We start from the raw sequence: 26,307 nt of genomic DNA, 5'->3' as shown, positions 1-26,307 counted from the left end.
CTTCTAGTTAGGTCCCTTGACCTTTGGGCCTGTATCTCACCACAATACGTGAGTTAACCTTTATGATTGGGCCCAAACCTTGCTTGTGGGCCCACCATATTGCCTATGTATTGGGCCATGTGTAATGCCCCCTAGGCCCATGGATTGTTTTGGGCCTTGGGCCTCGATTTTGCTCGAGTAGTAGCGGGCAACCTTTTGGGACCCAGTTGAGGTTAAATGTCCTTCTTAGTGGCCGAGGTTGGATGTCCTTCTTAGTGGCCCTAAGGTAGGCCCATAGGGTTGTTATAGGTAGTTAAAGGCCCACCTTGAACCCTTTTAGGACCGCTTCTTCCGTGGGCTTTTATGGCCATTTTAGCTTGTGGGCTACCCCAAAGTATTAGGCCCCCACTAGAGGATTGCTCCTTAGAGTACCTGTCTATGCATCTAGACCTAGTCCCTCCTTGGGAAGGAGTATGTTTTACGTCATCATCGCCGAGTGGCGCACTTACACCCTCATAGAATATTTGGATTGCATTTTTGTGTGGTCATTGAGTTGATATGATAGAGGGATGGAGTTTCTCCCCTTATGCACATCGAGTGCTTAGAGCTAGTGCATAATCTGTATGCGTGACTCATGCATTGGCATCGCATTTCATGATAATATCGCCCTTGCTTCATCAGGGCCCTGCCTCCACAGGAGTATTTGTGGATGGCCATATGTGGACATCGGAAATGTTACTTGAGCATATAGGGTGCATAAGATGCTCACGGGTGAAATTTTCAAAACTTCTATGGTACTAAGGATTTGCTCCAACGCCATGACCGGGTGAAAAATATGAGCGCACGAGGGCCTTACACCGTTAGGCCGCAACTCCCACTGTCGTGTAGTTCGTTGGAATGGGGTGTGGCCTTACCCGCCTGTGAGAGAGGGCATTGCTAGGCTGAGTCCGACCAGCTCGTGAATGGGTCCGCTACTGTCAGGCCTTGGTGATGATTGGCTGTCCACAGGCAAGTAGTGAGGTCTCATATGCTCGTTTGACTATGCAGGTCTGTAGAGCGGCAGTCATTCTACAGTGTACTAGACCCCAGTAGATTCCTTATGATGGAACTGTACTGACATGTGGACTAGTTATGAGGACTGGCATTACTTCACATCGCATTTGCATCGATTATACAAGCCCTTTATGCATCGCCTTGGTATGGCGCCCAGTACTCATTGCATTGCATTCATGACTTAACCTTGGTTAGGCTTGTGGCATTGGCATCGATCATGTTTTCCTTCTGTATCTCCTATTATTCTTCTGTGAACCATTGTCACACACTTTCACCACCCTCTAAGCTTCTATAAGCTTATGCATGATTGATGCGTGCAGGAGATCCTAGGTCAGCGTCGTAGCAGCTAAGCTTGGATAGGAGTTGAGCCAAGGACCCAGTGTTGCTGACCCTCTTCCTTCTTCCCCTTGTCATCAGATGTATTTCCCTTCAGCATTGTATTAAAGCTCAAATTTTTAGTGGATTTTGTGATATGCCCCTTTGTTATTTTTCAAATGTACTTGTTGTGATCTTGGGTATGCTCGTATTAAAAGGGAAATACGGTTATGAAAATCCTCCTTATAGGATCCCAGGATTGGAACCTGCCTCAGGAGCCGAGAATAGGGTACTGCGGAGGCTATTGCGATCAGAACTGGCTATCGGGTTCCTTGTGAGTCCGATGACCGAGTCTGGGGCGTAACACTAATACTCCCATCTTGCCCTCAAGTCTTAACCAGGCACTCCCTTGCCCTATTTGCACAACGACATTTCTCTTACTCCCTTTCTCACTCTAATACTCTTGCCCTCAAGTCTTAACTCTTTTACTCCCTCTCTCACACTAATACTCTCATCTCGCCCACAAGTCTTAACTCTCTCTCTCTCTCTCTCTCTCTCTCTCTCTCTCTCTCTCTCTCTCTCTCTCGTCTTACTGTTACGATCTTATCTCTCATTCCCAAATAATGTGATCTAAGACTACAAGGCTAAGCTAAAGGTTCACGGCTCTCGCTCTTTCAAGTTTCAAGACTATCAAACTCCTACAAGTTACAAGTTCAAAGGGTCTCTCTCTCTCTCTCTCTCTCTCTCTCTCTCTCTCTCTCTCTCTCAGTATAGTATATTAAATTAAATCATCTCCCAGTATAGTATATTAAATTAAATCATTTAATAACATTCACATCAACATGATCACGTCTTCTTCTTCTTCTCAATCTTCTTCTTTGAAACCCAAGTCCAATGACCTGGTTTGGGTTTGTAAGTGCCAGTGGCATTAGACAACATAAGCAACACCTTACACATACCGGGATCAAATGCAAGAGCATGTCCCAATGACACACTGAAGATCTGAAAGAAAATCGTGGAGTACATAGAGAAACACGTTAGCATGATGACGTGGCACTTAGAGATGAGTTTTTGGAACAAAAAGCGTACGAACATATTGATGTTGATGTGGATAATCACTCCACCTCCCTTACGTCCACCTAGCACTCTAGACCACCGACATCCAAAAGATCTCGGGGGCAGGGAGCATTAGATAGATGGTGCAGACCACATCCAAAGGACATAGTTAACCAAAGGGATAAAGGACACGCTCAAATAACACTTGAAAACCGTCAGAAAAATAAAGATAGGAAAACTATGAGTCCAATACATTGCTAAATGGTTATGCTTCACCAATGTTGCTTTCAACACGATTAAATTAAAAAGCTTCAGAATAATGGTTGAAGTAATAGGTCAATTTGGACATTGACTAAAGACCCATTCATATCATGAAGAAAGACTTGCCTAAAAAATGTGTTTAGTAAAAACTTTATCACCAAATACAAAGAGGTGTGGAAAACTTATAGATGTACTCTAATGGCCGATAGAAGGACCAATGGATCCGGAAGAACACTAATTAACTTTCTCATGAATCGTCTGGTTAGGACCAATGTTTGCAGTATCGAAACTATCGGCTAATATATCAGACGATATTATCAATAGCACACTCCAAGGATATGAAACATCCCTAGAGTATCACTAGAACGCAAAATCCTTATCGTCCATTTTCTCTTTAAAAATTTACTTATTTGACGATACCTATCAATATCGACAAATATCGTCGATACCACACAAGAACCGACAGTGCTCTCCTCTAAAACCCCAAAAACCAATTTTTTTTCACTTTTTCCATTTAGTTTCTTTCCCTAAGCAGATTGTGGGTGGATTCTGGTCCATCCTTTGCAAGGATTTGGGAGAAAAACCTACATTTCAAACCGGATTCAACATTTTCTTGAATTTAGGGTCGATTCTCAATCGATGAGGTATTTTGCATTTCAATCCATTTCTTTTCGTTTAAATCATACAAATATAAAGTGAAAATGTTAGAAATCCTTGATTCTTCATGTTTTGCATGGATTTCAATCTTCGATTTCAATATTTGAGAGTAGGTGTTTTGATTGAGGAAAAATTCAAAATTTCCTAAATTTCTCCAAAATTGCTTGCAATCTTACAGTACAAACTACAAATCGAACATATATAGGCCAGATCTATTGATTTATGAAGTTTCCATCAAATTTTGGAAAAAAAAAATTAATTAATTATTATTTTTTAATATTAAAATATACCTTTTTTTTCTTCAAAATTGCATGAAGAATCAAGGATTTCAATCTTCGATTTAGATATTTGGGAGTAGGTGTCTCAATTTAGGAAAAATTCAAATTTTCCTAAATTTCTCCAAAATTGCTTGCAATCTTACAGTACAAACAACAAATCAAACATATATGAGGCCAGATCTATTGATTTATGAAGTTTTTGTCAAATTTTGGAAGAAAAAAAAATTACTTATTTTTTTTCTTCAAAATTTCACTTCTAGTAGCACTCAATTGAGTCCAATTTCATAGTATTTCAAAGTATTTGATAAAATGATCATCACATACACTCTAACTTTGATATTTGAGGGTAGGTCTGATTTGGGGGAAATTGAGGATGATTCAAAATTTCCCAAATCCGTTGCAATCTTACAATTCCAACATGAAATCAAACATGTATAATGCATGATTTACTTAGTTCATGTATTTTTTTTCAGAATTAAATAACATTTTCTAATTAAAAATTAATAAAAAATATTTTTTTTATTTGAAATTTATTTACTTTTGGTTTTCAATGTATTGGTTGTGTTTCCATAAATGTTTTCTTATATTTATAACTATTATGAATTCACTTTGAATATAGTTACATCAGTTCAGTGGCACAGCGCATAGCTTAAGACCTTATAAAAAGGAAATCTATTATGTGCACTTTTTTTATGATGCAAATTCCTAATGTTTTCCCATGTTTCCCAAAACGTGCGATACATTACCTGATACAAACGATATATCTCATGCGATAATCAATACGTATCTATATCCCAAGGGTGCAATACGTAACGCGATACCGATACTACAAACATTGGTTAGGACGATGCTTTGAAGTCCATGAATGCATCAGCTCATTCCCATATGACTGATCATTTATTTAAATTATCAGATAGTGTAGCTAAGGAAATAGGAGAAGAATATGTTGTCTACGTTATCACCAACAACGCAGCCTCCTATGTAGCCATCAATCGACTTCTTACGGAGAAGTGATGTTGTTTATTTTGGACTCCATGTGCAATACATTGCATATATTTAATGTTAAAAAATATAAGTAGGTTATATATTAAAGTGGTTGCAAGGGCTAGATGAATAAATGTACTTATATACAAACATGTCATATTCTAAAACATGAAAAAACACCATGAATGTTGTATGCAAATAAATCTGAGCTTAAAAGCTTTGTAGTGTTGGCCAATTGAAATAATGGACCGTGGTAAAAAAAAAAAAAAAAGTTTAAAAAAAAGGCCAAAGGAAAGTTAATATCCATATTGTATTGGCCAATACAGTTGTATCAAATACATATCAGATCAATATGAAAAGCAATCCAAGATTAAAATGGCCTAAGGAGAAATATATAAATCATGCATCAGCCGATATAGTGCGTATCAACACCAATATGGACCCAATACGGCCGATATGGGATGATATGACCACAAAGGTCCAATTTTATTTTATTTTTTCAATTTTCTCTTATTTTTCCTCTTCTTCTTCTTGTTCCTTTTTTACCTTTCAAAAAAAATTCCTCTTCTTTCTTGTCATTTAAATCACGGAGGAAGCTTAGAAAGTAATTTTATACTAGATCTAGCCTTATTTCAGGGATCATCAAAAGATTTGAGCGAGATTTGGCCGGTGTATTGCCGATAGGATAGGATGATACAGTCCTGGCACAAAAGTTATGGTTTATTCCTTCTGATTTTTTCAAAATGGTCCACTACACTTTATTTCATTGAATCCTACTCAAAATTTGTGTTTTAATCATCAAAATATGCCTAGATCTAGTTTAAAATTAGTTTCTAAGCTTCTTTCATGGTTGAAATGAAGAAAGAAGGAAGCCAGACAGCATGCAATATTATGTGCATTGATCGGATTGCAATGAGGAGTCGTGGAGATTGATGATGCTAACGGGAGTATGTTCGGTTTAAATTTATCTCCAAAAGAATATAACTATATTTCTCTAGCAAGAAATTAAGAAATTAATAATGACAAATGAAATGTTCAAAGCTACATTTGAAGAAAGAATTAAAAAGTATCAAGCCCTTGTATTGAAGCTCAAGAAACAAAATATTGAATTGGAAGCCGAAATGACAAAGACATTCATGAAGACTAAAAGGATTTTCAAAATTAATGGGGAGTTTTTTTGGAATTAATCTTGAAAATGGAAGTGTGCTAGAGTTCATTTTGAAGATGAAAGTGAGCTCCAAAGTATCTAGAATAAGAATGTCTCTCTTTGTAATCTATACATGCATTTATTGATATTTAGTGGTGCATGATGCACAGGTTGGTTAAATGGGATGCTTAGAACCTAAGTTTAGTCTAGAAACTGGAGAATATTCATGTATTTGCATTTAATGAAAGATTTACTTGAAAACTTTGTATAATGTATGTAGATGGAGCGTAAAGAAAATGTTGGAAAACAGAAAACCAATAGGATTTTATAAGAATACCCTAGAAACTATGAGATTTCCCAAAGTCGATGTTTTAGTTGGTTGAGGTTTCAAAATAAAATTTAAGTGATGCATACAAAACTGTTTCTAGAAGGAAAAAAAAAAAAAAACAGATGGTGAAAAGTCAGTAGAAAAACTCTTATAAGTGATGTTAGGTGGTCTTTAAGGTAACTCCAAAACATGTGAGAGCTAAGGACCTAGTATGAGTCTAGCAAGACTCAAGTATAATGTCTTTTAAAGTGTGGTAAGTGTAGAATAGAGCGTCTCTTAAAGTATGGTGAGGGTAGAAAGAATTGTGAATCTCATATGTCAAATAAAATTTAATATTTTGTCACCTCCACTAGCTATCATCAAAGGATAACAAGTTATCTCCATCAAACTGGTATCAAAGTCTTGGTTCAACTCAATCCAACAATCTAAAATGCCGAAAATTATCTAACCACTGTTCCTGCATTTAATCAAGTCCAACCACAATAATTGGGGCATCCAAATGAAGGTCCTACTCGGATCATAAGACTTATAAGATATCGTTGATGAAAACTACATTGAACCAGCTTCACCTAATGCGGAAGCATCTCTAAGCATTGCTCAGCGAATTGTGCTAAAGGAGACAAAGAAAAATGATTTTATATATATATATATATATATATATATAAATCTTTGTTAATGATCCACCAAGGGTGGATGAGGTGATCTTAGAAAAGATCTCAAACACTGAATCATTTAAACAAGCATGGGTGACAAAGTGAAAAGGGTTCACCTTAAAGCTCTTTTTCGCTCCAAAATCAATATGATCAGCATGAATAAGCTGGAAGTGGTCACCAATTCATCACGGGATGTTTGATAAAAGAATGGGGAGTTTTATTGGAATTAATTTGAAAATGAGAAGTGAATTGGAGTTAATTTTCAAAATGGGAAAGTGTGCTCCTTGTCTCCTTTAGTGTAGTCTGCGGTGCAACTGTTAAAGATGCTTCAGTATTAAGTGTAGTTGGTTCAATGTAGCCTTCCCTAACGATTTCCCACAAGTCTTGTGATCCAATTAGCACTTTTATATGGATGCTTCAATTATCATAGTTGGACATTAGTTTATCGCGGAATCTGTGGTCGGATCATATTCACCATTTTAAATCGTTGGATCAAGTCGAACCAAGGCTATAATACCAATTTAATGGAGATAACTTGTTATGCCTTGGTGATAGCTAGTAGTGAGTCACAAAATATCAAATTTCTATTGAAAATAAGAGATTTACATTTCTTTCTATACCTAGCACACTTTAAGAGACACTAAACACTCACCACACTTTAAAGAGACATCATACCATAGTCTTGCTAGACTCACACTAGAGTCACCTCACCTCTAACTCTTACACATTTTAGACTCGTCCTAACAACAACCCAATGTCACCTCTGTTTATAAGGGTTTTCCACCAACTACTTTTTAAAGAAGATGATGATTATATCATTAAGCAAGGTAGAAGCAGAAAGAGTTACAAATCAGAGGAAGAAAGAGGGAAAAAAGAACTCTCTCCTATAACTTTTAAGGCTAAAACAATGATTATTCCTTCCCTCCAAAGGAACAAAATGCCGGCCAACAAGGAGAGTCTCCAAACTGTCATCCCTACCTTACCCACACCTCCCCCATGCCAAGCCAAAAGGGAATTCTCAATTGAACCGAACATTACCCACGACACCCGAAACAAATCAAAAAAGCTTTCCCAAACTCCCTTTGGCAAATGAGCATTGGATGAAGAGATGATCATCAGACTCCTCGCTTTTCATGCACATCATACATTCATTCGAAAGCACCATCATCCTCTTACAAAGAATATCAACCGTGAGCACCTTGTTTCTTCCCACAAGGCAAGCCACAACCTTGGGAGGGGCATGGTAACACCACATAAAAGTGTGACCTGAAATCCTAATGAAGACACAATGATTACTCTACATAAGGACTTAATAGAGACCCAGCCGGACTTCTCTTTGATCCACACCATAGCATCCCTATCTCCCACTGAAGGACTGATACTGGCAACAACTCCAACGGCCTAAAAAAAATCTTGCAACTCTTCATCCGCAGATTCCCACGACGAGGAGCCCAAATAAACTCGTCTCTTGGAGAAACATCGTACAACCATGATATTCACCTCCAACTAAATTCTAGTTAGCCTTGGAAAAACTTTCCGCAGTGCTTTTTAGCCCAACCAAGCATCCTCCTAGAATCGGATACTCTCACCATTTCCCAAATAAAACTCACCCCCTATAGAAACTTCAGCCTCAAACTGGGCACAGAGTTCGACAAAAATGATGCCTTATAAAGAGATGAAGCCCTTGTCCACCAACCCGCTTCCTAAACCCCCATACTTCCTTACTTCAAACTCTCTCCATAGATAGCCCTCCAAGCCAAACCTCCATAGCCATTTTCCTAGGAGAGAGGACTTCATGACCTCCAACCTCCTTAAACTAGCTCCCCCTTCATACGGTTTGCACACCGCATCCCATATCATAAGAAGAAACTTATGCTTCTCTACAGCTCCCTACCATGAGAAATCCCGCCAAAGCCTCTTCGGCCAATCCAAGACAAATTTCAAACATCTGAACAAGACAAAATAAATAAGAAGGTTGGACATTGTCGCGTTTATCATTGTCAACCTTCCTCCCAAAGGAAGACACACACTCTTCCAACTTGATAGCTTACCTTCAAACCTCTTAATGACTTTATCCCACAAATGCTTCACTGATTTTCCTATGCAAAGTGGAAAGCTGAGATAGGAAGAAGGAAATAATCCCCCACAACAACCAAAAATATCTTCAAACTTGCCCACTTCCTCCTTGGAGAAACAAATGCCCAATTACTCGCTCTTGCTAATATTCACCTTTAAACTCGAAACCACCTCGAAGCATGTAATAATCTTCATTAAATATCCACCTTAGCCCCATCTGCCTCACAAAAATGTCATATGCATACTGAAGATGACAGACTTGGAAATCTAACTTATCTACCCTTAAAACCATCTATACGTCCCATGACTACACCTATACCTAGCATCTTGCTTGAAGCCTCTGCTACCACGACAAACAAGTAGGGAGAATAGGTCCCCCAGCCGTAAGAATCTAGATGCAAAAATAAATAAATAATAAATGGAGATATGTCCATGGATATGAATATGGGTATCGTATTAGCTGATACAATCATATCGGGACGAGACGATACATGATAGGGGACCGTATTGACCCAATACCAAAAAAAAAAGACCCATATCAAACTTTATTGGCCCGTATCAGCACTGATACGGGGCCAATATAGGCTGATACACCCATAAAAGCCCAATTTTGATTTTTTTTTTTTTCAAAATTTCACTTACGTCTTCTCTTCTTTTTTCATTTAAACTATGAAAGAAGCTTAAAAACTCATTTTAGGCTAGATGTAGACCTATTTGGAGATCAAAATAAATGATTTGAATAAGATTAGACAAATCGAAGTGAAGTGGACCATTATGGGAAAAATTGAAAAGAATGGTAAACCTCCACGTTCTTTTTAATATTTTCATCTTCTTTTTGTTGTATTTCAATGTAATGGGCCCTAGTTCACTAAATCATGCTTGATTAATGTTCAATTAGGGTCCATGCAGTTGACCTTCAACAAGTCATCAATGAATGGTCCAATACACCATCAATAGCATGTCCAATATATATATATATATATATATATATATATATATACACACACACACACACACACACACACACACACACACACAATGCATCTCTCAAGAACAAAGATTTTTACTTCAAGAAATGCAAGTTTACTTGGTCATGTTCGAATACAACATCAAGTGTGAATTCAAGGTCAAGCTTCAAGTCAAGACAGTTCTTTACTTTGAACCTCAAGCTCAAGTTTCAAGATGTTTTAAGTTCAAAGGTTACAAATTCAAGTTTCAATATACTTCAAGTTGAAGCCTCAAAAGGTCTCACGATCAAGCTTCATCATGTGTAAAGATCTCAAACTTCGTGAACTTCAAAGATCAACTTTTTACAGAAGGAAAAAAAGTTTCAATATTCATACATCATGGATAAGGTATAAATGACCCCAGATTGACCATAGGGTAGGTCACTTTGAATACATAATTTAAATTGAGTTACTTTATAAGTGCATTAACTGTTTCTCGACTAGTCCTGGACTTTGTTCGACTAGTCCTAGCACTGGCTCGACCAGTCCAAGAATTCCTCGACCAGTCCTAAGGTTGTTACTGATTTTCAGGAATTTTTGTTAAAGTCTCGACCAGTCCTGACTACTCGACCGGTCGTGTGAACAGTGCTCGACCAGTCCTGCAGCCTCGACTCAAAGTTCAGCAACTAAATCGGGTTCCACACAACCAGTCGTAGAGGTCACTCGACCGGTCGAGCAGAGCCTACGACCAGTCGAGGAACGGTTTTATCCTATCACGCTCAAAATTTCAAAAATCTGTTGGTCCTATGACCAGTCGTGCCAACCTCAGGACCAGTCAAGAGTGTGATTTCTGCAACTATAAATAAAGCACGAATTTCAGAGTTTCATATTCAATTCAAGCTAAATCAATACGCCACTCTAAGAGATAAGTTAGTCATCTTTTAAGCTATATTGTGCTCATTTAATATTCTCTTAATTTAGCTTTGTTATATTTGATTTTGTATTCTTTATTCCAATCGTATTTGAATAAGGGATTGAGACTTGCCCTTTTCTTGGAATCAAAATCAAATAAAGCTAGCCCAACTTGATTTAATTTAAAATCAATTTAGAACCTAGAACCATTTCATAAGTGAGTGTGGACATTGAACTTCCACTTCAATTTGGTTCTTCTGAGCTGCATCAAAAAGAGAATATCCAGGTATTTTATAGTTTTTGTAAATTTTTTATTTTGATTTCATTGAGATTGTGCTAGAAAAATCTCGTTGTTTTAATTTGTCTGAGGTGATCCAGAAAACTCAGAGTGTGGGGTTTTTTGAATTGTAAGACATGACTGATGGGTCAATCACAATCGGTGATGGTAGCAACTGCAGGATTGTTGGCCAAGGTATGGTCCAACTTTTTAACCTCCCTTTATTTGAGAATGTTTTATATGTAGAAGGGTTAAAACACAACTTATTAAGCATTTCTCAAATATGCGATAAGAATCATAGCATAAAATTTACCAACCTAGGGTATGAATTTTTAAATAAAAATGGTTCTATAATATTAACTGGTCGCAGAACTTCTGAAAACTGCTACATAGTAAGTGATTCTACCTCATCTAATCTATCGTGTTACATGGTCCATATCGATGAGACCGAGTTATGGCATAAACGCCTTGGACATGTACACTACCTCAACTCGTATAGATTGAGCAAAAGAGAGTTAGTAAGAGGCTAACCCAAAATACAGAAAATAGATAAAATGTGGCGACCGGTCGTGGACAAGACTCAACCAGTCGTGTAGCGCGGGTTTGACCTTTATTTGGGGGAAAAATCCATTTTTCTTCATTATGAGCTTCTTTTCCAGCGGGTCCTAGGTCGACCGGTCAAACCCATCACTTTGTTCTTTAATGTTAGTGCTTTATTTCCATTTTCCTTATAGATTCAAGTTCGTATCACTTCTTTTTCATCTTTGGAGTGATTTATTTCTTGTTTCTTTGAAGTTTTTGGAGTTTTCTTCTCCAAAATCTGATCTTGAGAAAACTCAATCTACTTCTTTTGCAACTACTTGGTTCTTTAATTTCCTAGTTGCAAATGGAAGGTAGAGGAAAAAAGAAAAGTTCTCGTGGTCCTTCAACGTCTAGATCGACACCTATCTTGAGGCGCCACCTTCGGTCATCCGAAGATGATCCCTCCTATGTGCGGGATACAAGGTTGCGCAATATAATAGTTGAACGACCTGTTCATGTTGAACATCTTGCTCCATTTGAAATCCTTCATCTTCTTCAATCTGTAGGATGGGATAACATTCTACATTGGGGTGGGCCGGCATACCGATTTATTGCGCAAGCTATGTATGCATGTATTTCTGATTTTTCAACTGAAAATCTTACTTTTATTATTGCTACTAGAGAAGGTCCAGTTGAAATAGACCGACATTTGATCTTTGGTCTAATGGACATATCTGTTAATGACGAAGGTATTCACATTAGCACTTTAGTACCTAAACCATCTGAATCAGAAAAACGTATGCTTACTAGAAAATTGTGTAATATAGATGCACAATGGAGTACTAATGGAAATGCGCTTGCTTCAAAGTATTTGTTACCTAGATACAGTCCTTCATAGGATATTCATTTCTAATGTGTATCATCGTTCTGGTAACAAAACCGAACTCACTACTTTCATGGTTCGAATTCTTCATGTCATTGTTTCTAGAACCAATGTGTCTTCTTTCTTTAATCTGCTATTGCATCATTCAATTCCATCTCCATCCTGGACACAGTGATATCCCTTTTGCTTATCTGATGACTGTGTTAGCCACTCATTTATTAGTGGCTACGCCGATTGAAAAGGCTCTCATTCAACACCTAATATTCAACAACTCTAATATAAACAAAATGAATCTGAGGTTGGCCACAAGCCAAGTCAATGTAGGTGTTGGAGGAGCTGCTGCAATGAATGAAGAAGAAGATGATTTACCTCCAAATGACATAAACATAGATGATATTTTTTTTGAGATCGAGTCTGATTCGACAGATGATCCTGACTATCAGCCATCTGACTTTGATGCGCGGTTGCGCTCACTTGAGGAGAAGGTAGAGAATATGAATGTGTCCCATGATTTGCAGTTCAAATATATGCGCAAATATCTTAGGTGCCTAAACAAGTGACTTCATAAACTTGATCCTACCATACCTGCTCCTTCTTCAAGATCTGATTAGTGTTTTCTTATATGGCTTGTAATAACTCTTATGATACTTAGCTTTCTTTCAGTTTGTGGGATTGTATTTGGTAGAACTCTGTTGATGTTGGTTGATTTTGCATCAACATTACTTGCTTATAAAGTTAATATCTTGACTATCTTGATCCATTATTCCTCATTGCTTGACTTGTTCTTCCTTGTGTTTTATACCCTGTTTCATGTATTGATTTCTTCCTTTGTCATATTGTGACACAAAGGGGGAGAATTTTGCCATGCTTGAGTATGGTGTTTATGATATATGGCATGTTGATCGTGGACATGTAGACATATAGCCTTCTTTGTGCAAGGGAGAGGAGTAAGGGGGAGACTTGTTTATAACTGGTGCATGATTCTTTAACCAGGTTGACTGGTTCACATTGTGCATGATTCTTTAACTAGGTTGACTGGTTCATATTGATAACTGATGCATGATTTTTATTTTTTTTTGCGCGTATAAATGAGTGGCTAACACAGTCATCAGATAAGCAAAAGGGATATCACTGTGTCCAGTATGGAGACGGAATTGAATGATGCAATGACAAATTAAAGAAGGAAGACATACATTGGTTCTAAAAACAATGGCACGAAGAATCCGAACCATGAAAGTAGTGAGTTCAGTTTTGTTACCAAAACGAGGATACACATTGGAAATAAATATCCTATGAAGGACTCTGTATCTAGGTAACAAATACTTTGAAGTAAGCGAATTTCCATTAGTACTCCATTGCACATCTATATTGCACAAGTCTCTAGTAAGCATACGTTTTTCTGATTCAGATGGTTTAGCTGTTAAAGTGCTAATGGGAATACCTTCGTCATTAACAGGTATGTCCATTAGACCAGAGATCAAATGTCGGTCTATTTCAACTGGACCTTCTCTAGTAGCAATAATAAAAGTAAGATTTTCAGTTGAAAAATCAGAAATACATGCATACATAGCTTGCGCAATGGACCGGTATGCCGGCCCACCCCAATGTAGAATGTTATCACATCCTACAGATTGGAGTAGATGAAGGATTTCAAACGGAGCAAGATGTTCAACATGAACAAGTCGTTCAACTATTACATTGCGCAACCTTGTATCTCGTACATAGGAGGGATCATCTTCGGGTGACCGAAGGTGGCGCCTTATGATAGGTGTCGATCTAGACGTTGAAAGACCACGGGAACTTTTCTTTTTCCTCTACCTTCCATTTGCAACTAGGAAATCAAGGAACCAAGTGGTTGCAAAAGAAGTAGAGTGGGTTTTCTCAAGATCAAATTTTAGAGAAGAAAACTCCAAAAACCTCAAAGAAACAAGAAATAAATCACTCCAAAGATGAAAAAGAAGTGATATGAACTTGAATCTACAAGGAAAATGGAAATAAAGCACTAACCTTGAAGAACAAAGTGATGGGTTCGACCGGTCGACCTAGGACCCCTTGGAGAAGAAGCTCATAATGAAAAAAAGGATATTTTTCCCCCAAATAAAAGTCAAACCAGCGCTACACGACTGGTCGAGTATGTACTCGACTGGTCGTACACAGCCAAAAATGTGCAATTTTCATATAATTTGAAATTTTAAACATAAAATAACAAATATATATACATTATGATACAGAAATGCATAAATAATCAATTCAAATAGCACACACCAAGATCAAATTTCAATTTAGAAAACCAGCTTTTGTCAAGCGGTTTTGTGAAAATGTCAGCAAGTTGAGTCTCGGTCGGAATGTATTCTAAAGAAATTGTCTTTTTTTCCACACAACATGACTGATCTTTAACAGTCCTCAGTTCAAAGTTATTTTGACTTCATGAAGTATCTGGTTGATCAATTAGATGTACTTCATCATTTTCTGAACTTGAAACAGGTGTATTCAAGTGATCGTCAATGACCACATTAATAGACTCTTGAATAACACCGGTCCTCTTATTAAGAACCTGATACGCTCGACTATTCAGGGCATACCCTAAAAATATTCCTTCATCACTTTTGGTGTCAAACTTACCCAGATTTTCTCGGTCACGTAAAATGTAGCACTTGCTGCCAAAAACTTGAAAGTATTTTTTCAATATACTTTAAGTTGAAGCCTCAAAAGGTCTCACGATCAAGCTTCATCATGTGTAAAGATCTCAAACTTCATGAACTTCAAAGATCAACTTTCAATAGAAGGAAAAGAAGTTTCAATGTTCATACATCATGGATAAGGTATGAATGACCCTAGATTGACCATAGGGTAGGTCATTTTGAATACATAATTTAAATTGAGTCACTTTATAAGTGCATTGACTGTTTCTCGACTAGTCCTGGACTTTGTTTGACTAGTCCTAGCACTGGCTCGACCAGTCTTAAGGTTGTTACTGATTTTCAGGAATTTTTGTTAAAGCCTCAACCAGTCCTGGAGACTGCTCGACCGGTCGTGTGAACAGTGCTCGACCTATGCTCGACCAGTCTTGCAGCCTCGACTCAAAGTCCAGCAACTAAATCGGATACTACACGACCAGTCGTGGACAGGACTCGACCAGTTATGGAGGTCACTCGACCGGTCGAGAAGAGCCTACAACCAGTTGTGGAACGGCTTTATTCTATGCGCTCAAAATTTCAAAAATTTGTTAGTCCTACGACCAGTCGTGCCGACCTCAGGACCAGTCGAGAGTGCGATTTCTGCAACTATAAATAAAGCACAAATTTCAAAGTTTCATATTCAATTCAAGCTAAATCAATACGCCACTCTGAGAGATAAGTTAGTCATCTTTTTAAGCTATATTGTGTTCATTTAATATTCTCTTAATTTAGCTTTGTTATATTTGATTTTGTATTCTTTATTCCAATCATATTTGAAGAAGGGATTGAGACTTGCCCTTTTATTGGAATCAAAATCAAATAGAGCTAGCCCAACTTGATTTAATTTAAAATCAATTTAGAACCTAGAACCATTTCATAAGTGAGTGTGGACATTGAACTTCTACGTTGAACTTCTAATCCGATTTGGTTCTTCCGGGCTGCATCAAAAAGAGAATATCCAGGTATTTTACAGTTTTTGTAAATTCTTTAGAAAACCCCAAAGATTTTAGAGAAGAAAACCCCAAAGATTTGGTTCTTCCGGGCTGCATCAAAAAGAGAATATCCGATTTGGTTCTTTCGGGCTGCATCAAAAAGTAGTGGGTTTTCTCAAGATCAGATTTTAAAGAAGAAAACCCCAAAAACCTTAAATCAAAAAGAGAATAAATCACTCCAAAGATGAAAAAGAAGTGATATGAACTTGAATCTACAAGGAAAATAGAAATAAAGCACTAACCTTGAAGAACAAAGTGATGGGTTCGACCGGTCGACCTAGGACCCGTTGGAGAAGAAGCCCATAATAAAGAAAAATGGATTTTTCCCCCAAATAAAGGTCTAACCCGCGCTACACGACTGGTCGAGTACATGCTCAACCGGTCGTGCCACGACTGGTCGAGTATGTACTTGACTAGTCGTGCACAGCCAAAAATGTGTAATTTTCATATAATTTAAAATTTTAAACATAAAATAACAAATATATATACATTATGATACAGAAATGCATGAATAATCAATTCAAATAGCACATACCAAGATCAAATTTCAATTTAGAAAACCTGCTTTTGTCGAGCGGTTTTGTGAAAATGTCAACAAGTTAGAGTCTCGATCGGAATATATTCTAAAGAAATTGTCTTTTCTTCCACTAATTCACAAATGTAGTGATATCTAATGTCAATGTGCTTGGTTCGTGAATGCTGGATTGGATTTTTAGATATATTAATTGCACTGGAATTATCACAATATAAAACCATAGTCCTATGCAATTCCATAATCGCTTAACATTCTTTTCATCCATACAAGCTGAGTACATGCATTCCCTGCTGCAATGTATTCAGCTTCAGCAGTTAAGAGCGATACGGAACTTTGTTTCTTACTTTGCCAAGAAACTAAATAGTTCCCAACATAGAAACAACCACCACTGGTTGATTTCCTATCATCAATGTTACCAGCCCAATCACTGTCAGTGTAACCAGCTAACTAAACACTAGTATCATGTGGATACCAAAGACCCAGATTTGCAAAGCTTGCGACATATCGTATAATCCGCTTAACAGCAGTTAAATGTGACTTTTTAGGGTCAGATTGATATCTAGCGCAAATTCCTACGCTAAATGCAATATCAGGTCTACTTGCAGTTAAATAAAGCAAGCTTCCAATCATACTTCGATATAGTTTAGGATCCACACTCTTACCTGTAGAGTCCTTTGAGAGTTTCAAAGTAGTACTTATAGGAGTATCAAAATTTTTCCCATTCTCAAATCTAAACTTTTTAACTAAGCTCAGAACATATTTGGTTTGAGAAATAAAAAAACCATCAAGTTATTGCTTAACTTGCAACCCTAGGAAATAATTCAATTCCCGAACCATGCTTATTTCGAACACAGATTTCATGAGATCTGCAAACTCAACAGTTATGTTAGCATAGGTAGATCCATAAATTATATCATCAACATAAATTTGCACTAATAAAATGTGATCATTATGTTTCTTAACAAATAAAGTTTTATCAACACTTCCCATTAGAAAATTATGACTCAATAAAAACTTAGTCAACTTTTCGTACCATGCCTTGGGAGCTTGTTTCAAACCGTAGAGAACCTTTTTTAGGCGATAGACATGATCAGCATTCTTAGGGTCTTCAAAACCCGTTGGTTGTTCAACATATACTTCTTCATGAAAATCACCATTTAAGAAAGCACTCTTTACATCCATTTAGTATATTTTGAACTTTCTAAAGCATGCAATGGATATAAATAGTCTGATTGATTCAAGACGAGCTACTGGGGCAAAGGTCTCATCATAATCGATGCCTTCAATTTGAGTATACCCTTGTACAACCAGCCTAGCCTTGTTTCTAATGATATTACCAAGTTCATCAGACTTATTTTTGAAAATCCATTTAGTTCCGATAATGTGTTTATCTTTAGGTCTTGGAACTAAATACCAAACATCATTTCTAACAAATTGATTAAGCTCTTCTTGCATCGCAACAATCCAGTTTTCGTCAGTAAGAGCTTCTTTTACGTTAGCCGGTTCTATCTGAGATGTAAAGCACACGTAATTACACATATCTTCTAGCTATGGTTTCTAACTCCTATAATTGTCAAATTTATATATATATATATATATATATATATATATAATGATTGATTCTTGAATATCTTATTGTTTTTTTTCGCCTGATATTTTCCTTAATTCATTGGCTTCAAAAAATCGACCGATACAATCCGATACGGACTGATACTGATACACGATGCCCGTATCATATCGTTTTGGGTCAGGCCGATACGCCCCCCGATACCTATATTCAAAACCATGGATCCGTCCACCCCACCAAGACCGAGAACATTGATGACTTCACACAAATTTGAATCCAGCTTCTTCAATTGTACCAAACTTTCATTGCCTATTTGTCTCTAAAAATAGTTTTAACGCACCGCCTAAATTTTCTCTAGAAAACCTCTACCAGTTAAAAAAGTGCCAATAATAGGAAATCTTCTAGTTTCTAGGGTATTCTCATAAAACCTGTTGGGTTTGCATTTTCCAACATAAATTTGTTGGAATCAGAAAGTAACTGCTTCGAAGATTTATGCACGACAAAAGAAAAATCATAAAACTAATTATGCAATCGATGTAAAATATATAAGAAGAGATAAAAGGCTTTGAAGATGTACAGACCTAAAGGATATACAGAGCTCTGCAATTTACCAAGTGGTGGACCTTACATAACAATATTATATTTTCAACTAAAGACAAAAAGTTTCTCTTCGATATGTCACCACCCTTTCTCTACACGTTTATACTTCTCTTCTTCTCACTAATGTACTTGCTTTTTTACAATCGATAAGCATCCCTAATACAAAGTACAATTACATGAATATTCTCTAGTTTCTCAACTAAATTTAGGTTTCTAGTAACCTATAGCAACCCATTAACAAACATATGTGACATACACATTATACTAAAAACTAATAAAAGCATACACAAATAACAAGGAGACATGTACTAAACACTAATAAGTACATACTTGGGAGCTCACTTTCCATTTCCAAAATTAGCTCCATCACACTTTTCCAGTTTCTAACTGCCTAAAAAAACACTCTCCCTTAATTTTGAAAATCCATAATTTTAAGTCTTCACAAATGTCTTGCAATTTTGGCTTCCAATTCGATTTTCTATCACTAGAGATCCAATCCATGGGCTTGATGCTTCTTAAGTCTTTCTTCGACAATAGCTTTGAACATGTTAATTCTCACCCTCTTACTCAATAAATACACTTATCTTCTTTAGCTCTTCTTTTGGAGATGAATTTAAATTGAGCATATTTCCGTCGATGTCGTCAATCTTCACGACTCCTCGTTACAATCCACTCAATGCACATGATGCCACATGTTGTTTCGCTTCATTCTTTGAACATCTTAGCACGCTGACAAAGTCATAAGCAAATCAAGTTCCCATGAATCCGACGGTTGCTACGAATCAGGGTTGGTTATATGATCCAATCTTCTCTCAAAGTGTATTGTGGCTCACTTAGGCGTACTTTGAAGTTCACTTTATGTAAAACAATCTTGAGCAGTAATCTTCATGACTCCTCATTCGAGTTTGCTCAATGCCCATGACGCCACCTGTCATTCTGCTTCCTTTTTTGAACATCTTAGTGTGTTGGCAGGTTATAAGCAAATCAAGATCCCATGAATCTAACGGTTGCTAGAAATTAGAGTCGGTTATCTGGTCTAATCTTCTCAAAGTGCACTGCGGCTCACTTAGGCATACTTTTTTTTATTAATGGAAATTTATTAAAGGCCTACTAGCCGAAGTGACGCATGAAAAGAATACAAGGAAAAAAGAAAAAGGATCCCACCCAACAGGCACCCAACAATTAATGGTTAACACAATAGACAATCCATTCCAAAATTGACAAAAAGATCGAGTTGACAAACGCCTCGAGAGATCTCGAGGAATTCTGGAATAGCCTTCTGTTCTTTTTGCCCCATAAGGCCCACCACACAGCTGACAAAACGATCATCCACCTATCCCTCCCACACTACCCACTATAACCTCTATGCCAAGCCCACAAAAGATCTTGAACCGACCACGACATGACCCACTGCACTTCCAAATCAGACAGCACATGGTCCTAGCAAATGGACAATATACAAAGAGATGCTCGCTAGACTCCTCATCATGGATTCATGATAGCAAAAGCAACACATATTCTGGATGACAATGGTTCTTTTTTTAAGATTGTCTATTGTTAACACTTTTTTCCAGCCCACTAGCCACGTGAAGACAGCCACTTTCGATGCCACTCCATAAAACCAAAAGTGATACACATAACCATCACATGACGGGTCTTAGGGAGGCCAAAGCAACCATAGAAAGACTTGACAAAGAACTTGCCTGAAGAATGCGCCCTCCAAACCCAAGAATCTTCCTCGGAAGAAGGGTGAACATCTGCAACCAGCCCAAAAGGCCAAAGAGTTTGTCCGTCTCAACATCTGAAAGGTTCCTTCTACATCTCGGGACCCAACACACCTGGGAGCCCACCCGAGAGCAGCAATTGATCACACATAAACCCACTCCCAATGCCACATGTGCTAAGTTTGGGAAGTCCAAATGAAGAGGAGATTCCCCACACCATAAATCTTCCCAAATTTTGATTATAGAACTGTCTCCTAGAACAAAGGAGATACCTTTAGGAAAGCCTTCCCTAATGTTCATAACCACCCTCCAAACATGGGATGCTCTATACCTTGAGGACATCTTGGTTTCCCACCTTCCCTCCTACAGGCCATATTTTGAGGCAATGATCCCTTGCTAAAACCCATCTTGTTCCACTCCAAAGTGCCAAAACCACTTACCCAATAGAGTAACATTCATAGTATGAAGATCCGGAAGACCAGCACCTCCCTGGGGGATGAGCTTGCACGCCTCCTCCCAGCTAATAAGATGAAACTTGGAACCATCTACATTCCCCTTACATAGAATATCCCTCCTCAGCTTATCGAATCTTGCACATACTGCTTGACGACATTTAAAAAGCGACATGAAGTAAAGCGGCATGTTGGAGAAACCACTTTGATGAGAGCTAATCACCCCCTAAAGAAAGGTATCTGCTTTTCCATTTGGATAACTTACCTTTTATTCTCTCTATAACCAGTGTTCAAGTTGTCGGTATCGTTACAAGTTTCGCTGACCGGAGATAAAGATATAATATCGTTATCGCCGATAACTGGAAATGCGAAGAAAAATGGCGAAAAATGGAGAAATTGATGGAATTTTTCAGTAAAACTTCAGGGCATGCCTAAATACACATATTTGCATATTTAGGAATTAAAAAAAATTATAAAACAATGCATTAAATAATAAGTTTTCATTTAATAGGGCTCAAAAAGCATGCGTTGCCATGAGAAATCGCTCCAATTGTAATCAAAATGAGTTTATATAATACTTTATGGGGCCCACTATAATCAAAATCACTCCAATTGTAATTAAAATGAGTTCATGTAATACTTTATGTGGACCGAGTCAACTCTATGGGGCCCACTGATTTATATACTTTTATCTACTCCGTCCATCTACTTTACCATATAATTATAGGGCTTGATTCCAAAGATGAAGCATATCCAATGATTAAGTGGACCACACCGCAATAAATAGTGTGAATTTGAACGTCTATCGTTGAAAATTTCTTACGGGCCATAGAAGTTTTGGATCAATGTAATTTTTGTTTTTTACCTTCAACGATGACTATGCAATCTTATGGACAGCTTGGATGACAAATAAAGATCATTGTGGGCCCTAGGAAGTTTTCAACGATAGGAATCATTGTCTCCACTGCTTTCTATGGTGTGGCCCACCCAAGATTTGGATCTGTCTAATTTTTGGGTTCATGACCTAAAGTGATCTCGCCAAATGGATGGACCGTGTGGATATAACACATACATCATGGTGGGGTCCACGAAACTTGGTGACATCTAAGCCACCGAGGTCAGCACGCCCGCCGCTTTCACTCAAAGGGACGCGGATTGCAGCCTACCCCCGCCCGGACGTATTACCGTCTAGGCAGGGATCTGCGGGGCCCACCGTGATGTAAGTGTTTTATCACGCCGTTCATCATTTTTCTCATATCATTTTAACATATGAGCCAAAAACTGAGGCAGGTATAAGGCTTAAGTGGACCACAAACTGGGGATTGAACGTCCACCATTAAAAACTTCTTGGAGCTGGAGAAGTTTTGGATCAAGCTGATATTTGTTTTTTCACTTCATCAACGTCTACATGACCTTATGAATAGGTTGGATGGTAAAAAAGCATCACAGTGGCCCTTAGGAAGGTTTCAATGGTGGGTGTCATTATCTCTGTATCTTCCTTTGGTGTGGTCCACTGGAGTTGTGGACCTACTTCATTTTCATAATTAGATATTAAAATAATCTAAGAAAAGCAATTAACGGTGTGGATAAAATACTTACATCATGATGGGCCCCACAGAGCCTTGCTCGGACGGATTACCGTCTGAGCGGGGTAGGACGCAATAGAAGGGGACGCAGATTGCGTACCGAGTAACTTAGCACGCTAAGCGTACTAAGTAAAGTCTGTGGGGCCCACCATGATTTAAATATTTTATCCACTCCGTCCATCCTTTTTAACATAAAATTTTAGGGCTCTAAACCAAAAACTAAGTACATCCAAATCTCAAGTGGACCTCACCACTGGAAACAGTGTGAATTGAAATTCTACCGTCCAAAATTTCTTGGGGCCACAGAACATTTGGATCAATCTTTTATTTGTGTTTTCCCTTCATCCATGTCTGTGTGATCTAATGAACAGGTTGGATGATAAATAAACATCACTATGGGCCCTAATGAGGTTTCAACGGTGGAAGTCATTATCCCCACTGTTTCTTGTGGTGTGGTCCACTTGAGTTTTGGGAATTCTTCAATTTTTGGCTCAACCACTGAAATGAGCTGGAAAAACGTATGGACGGTGTGGATAACCCACATACATTCACAGTAGGCCCAACTGAGTTTACTCAGCACGATAAAACAATACCGAGTAACTCATACGCAATCCGATTCTGTAAAAGGGTTTCAAAACCCGAAACCCTAAAAAAACTCGAGCAAAAGCCGCCGATAGAAGAGGTTCCGGAAGGGAACCCTAAAAACTCGAAAAATCTCTCCAAATTTCTCAAGATTTCGCATATTTTTCACCCCATTAATTCCGATCAACGATCCTATTCTACAGGTACATACTTCCAAAAGTTTCTTTTTTCCCTTTTTTTCTCGATTTTTTTTGGTATTTACGCAGCTCCCTATATTATCGTCCCTTTTATCATCAAGAAGGAGTTGTCAGCTACAGTTATCCCTTGACAGAGACGCGATTTTTGGTCGACAACTGTATTTTACATTAAAAATCGTTAAAATCGCTGAATATTCACCGATGTTAGGAAGAGAAACGAAAAAAGTGAGTTTCGGTGTCGCAACTCCAGCGACACCGATAATATCGGCGATATTATCGATTTTTTGCCGATAATATGAACACCGTCTATAACCCTATCCTACAAATGCTTGTTGGCTTCCCTGTACGCAATGAAGACTCGGACACGTGGAAGGGAAGGAACTGGCCTTACACTCAAAAGGCCCCCATTAGACAAACAGCTCTTCCTTGGGCAAATGGATCCCCAACATTTCGCTCTTAGCCACATTGATTGCCAATCCCGAGACTGCTTCAAAACACATAACCACCTTCCAAAGATCTTCAACCATATCCGGGACCACATCGCAAAATATGATGGCATCGTCGGCAAACTAGAGATGTGACACTCAATCCCCCAAGGCAGCCACTCTAAATCCGGAAATCAAACCCGAATCTCGACTTTTGGCAAGGATGCAAATGAAAGCTTCTGCAAACATAAGAAAAAGATATAGGTATAGAGGATCACTCTGACGAAGACCCCTATACGGCTTAAAGAAGCCTTTTGGGGATCTATGCACAAGAACCGAGAAGGGAGGGGAACTAATGTAAAGCTTTATCCACCTCCTCCACTTAGGACCTCATCCCACTCTACCCACCATGTAATCCAAAAAATCCCAGACAATATGGTCGTGGGCCTTTTTCACGTCAATCCTACACACCACCCCTGACTTTTTATCCTTAAACCGAGAATCGATACAAAGGCCCCTTGATTAGGGGAAATAATGTTACTCAACACATTTCTAAACCTCATGGCAAGCATCTTAGCCAAAATTTTCTACGAACTATCAACAAGGCTAATCGGTCGAAAATCTTTTAATCCTTTTGTACCCTCGACCTTAGGGGGGCAATAAATGATGGGCCGAGTTGATGAGAGAGAATTTACTGATCCGAGAATCCCTTGACGAACTCAACCACGTCTTTTTTAACCACTTTCCAGAAAAACGGGGGAAAAAAAAAAAAGGCAAGAGGGAATCCATAGGATCCCGGGGGTTTTATCATGACCCAAAACAAAGATAGCTAATTCAATTTCTTCTTCAGAAAAAGGATGCTCCAACTGCAAAGTCCACTTTTTGCAAAACAATCTTGAGCCGTATCCGGATTCTAACGAGATTTTCCATTTATGCCTAGAATGAGATTTGATAATCCATGAAGGTTTTTTTTTAACATACAACTATCACGGTGATGACCCCATCTACTCTGGTCGTACACTCGCTCATACCCATCTAAAGGTGTGGATTTGTTACCCACACACATTTTCATCTAATAAATTTGGATGATCAAGGTTGGATCACGCTGTGAATTATGTTGATCTTCTGATCACCCACATCATTCCCAATCTTTGGCCAGACTCATATCCCGAATCTTTAAGTGTGCCACACCACAAGAATAGTGAGGATTGAACGCCAACCATTGGAACCTCTTTGGAGTGAGGGGTGCGCAGAAGTTTTTGATGATGTTGATTTTTGTGTTTTCCCTTCATCTCAGAGGAACCACCTTATGACTGGATTGGATGGCATAAAAACATCATGGTGGTCCCAAGAAGGTTACAACAGTTTCCTTTGCTGCTGTTTATATGATGTGGCGCACTTAAGAGTTTTGAATCCGCCCGCTTTTTTAATTTTGAATTTGCTTAATTTTTTAGATCATGTACTACTATGTACTAGTGTGCAGCCAATGGATGAAGTGGATTTAACAAAGACATCATGATGGGCCCCACAGAGCTTAGGGTTACAGGAACAGGCAAGTCACGTCCCAGTCACTGGGTTCCAAATTTTAGTTTACTTTTAAGCAATGTACGCAACATGTACAATTTCTGAGTGCCTGCATATCAAGCGTCATACACTACCAGAGTATCAAATAACTCACCAAAAATTGAACAGATGGTACCACGGTCCATTATCAAGACCTTTCACCAGGAATGCCCTGGTTGGATGATCTTAACCGTCCGACCTTGCCAACAAATTGATGGTAGAAATGAAAGTCAGAATGGTCGGTGTCGAATGTGGCAAGGCCCACGAACTGGATGAGTATAGCCATGGTGGGTCCCACCAACCAACGGCCTGGATTACTATGTCCAGTTTAAGTGCAGGAGACGAGATAAGGAAATTAGGTACGAAATTGGAGAGAGATGAATAGCAACCCTACCTTTCGGCAGCGAAGGCGAGAGATCGATCGGAGCAGTGCCTGACGCGGATCTCCTCGATCCTACCTTCGCTCCAATCAACGGCAGATCGGAGCATGCCATCGATCTTGGCCTCGAAGTCAGGGCGCCACCAGAGAGGGGAGTCCTCGGACGTAGTGGACTGGAATCTGGGCTCGAGATCGAAGGTGGAAAAGAGGGAAGGATCCTTGGACGCGTGGAGCCAGGATCTGCACACAAGCATAGGCCCCTTCCATCTGTCCTCGTGGCCCACCCTCGACAGCACATTTATCAGGCACACGTGTGTGAGATCGGCCCAGTCTCGATGATTCTCGATTTCTTTCGCTCCCATTTTCCCTTCTCCGTCATCGCTTTTCTCCATGATATCCGTTTTCGATTGAATCTCAATTCCTGCGTCTTATATATGGAAGAGAGATACTCGACCCGAGGTTTTGCATAGTGTGCGCGGGGTTTTTTTTTCTGAACATTGGGCCATTTTTCCATTAATCGCGAAAATACTGCAGTACTAAAGGACGCGGATTGCGTCCTAATCCGTCCGGGCAGGGTTCTGTGGGGCCCACCGTGATGTAAGTGTTTTTTCCACGCTTTTCATCAGATCATGTTAAGGTACGAGCCAAAAAAATGAGGCTACAGGGCTTAAGGGGACCACAAAGTGAGGATTGAACGGC

At 38.6% G+C, this 26,307-nt stretch overlaps 1 protein-coding gene across 1 annotated transcript in view; it reads right to left on the bottom strand.

Annotated features, from left to right (window-relative positions):
• The window catches only part of LOC131217030 (F-box protein SKIP1-like), a 36,450-nt gene extending 10,386 nt beyond the window's left edge, over positions 1 to 26,064 (bottom strand). Inside the window, exon 1 of the mRNA XM_058211715.1 lies at positions 25,624 to 26,064. Within this exon, the coding sequence (XP_058067698.1) occupies positions 25,624 to 26,000 (377 nt within the window). The 5' untranslated portion in view covers positions 26,001 to 26,064. The remainder of the gene's footprint in view (positions 1 to 25,623) is intronic.
• Positions 26,065 to 26,307: the final 243 nt, after the last annotated feature.

The sequence above is a fragment of the Magnolia sinica genome, chromosome 10, assembly GCF_029962835.1.
Source record: "Magnolia sinica isolate HGM2019 chromosome 10, MsV1, whole genome shotgun sequence".
Lineage (NCBI taxonomy): Eukaryota > Viridiplantae > Streptophyta > Magnoliopsida > Magnoliales > Magnoliaceae > Magnolia > Magnolia sinica.
Note: the sequence above shows the minus strand (reverse complement) of the source record. Positions and strands in the feature narration are given on the sequence as shown.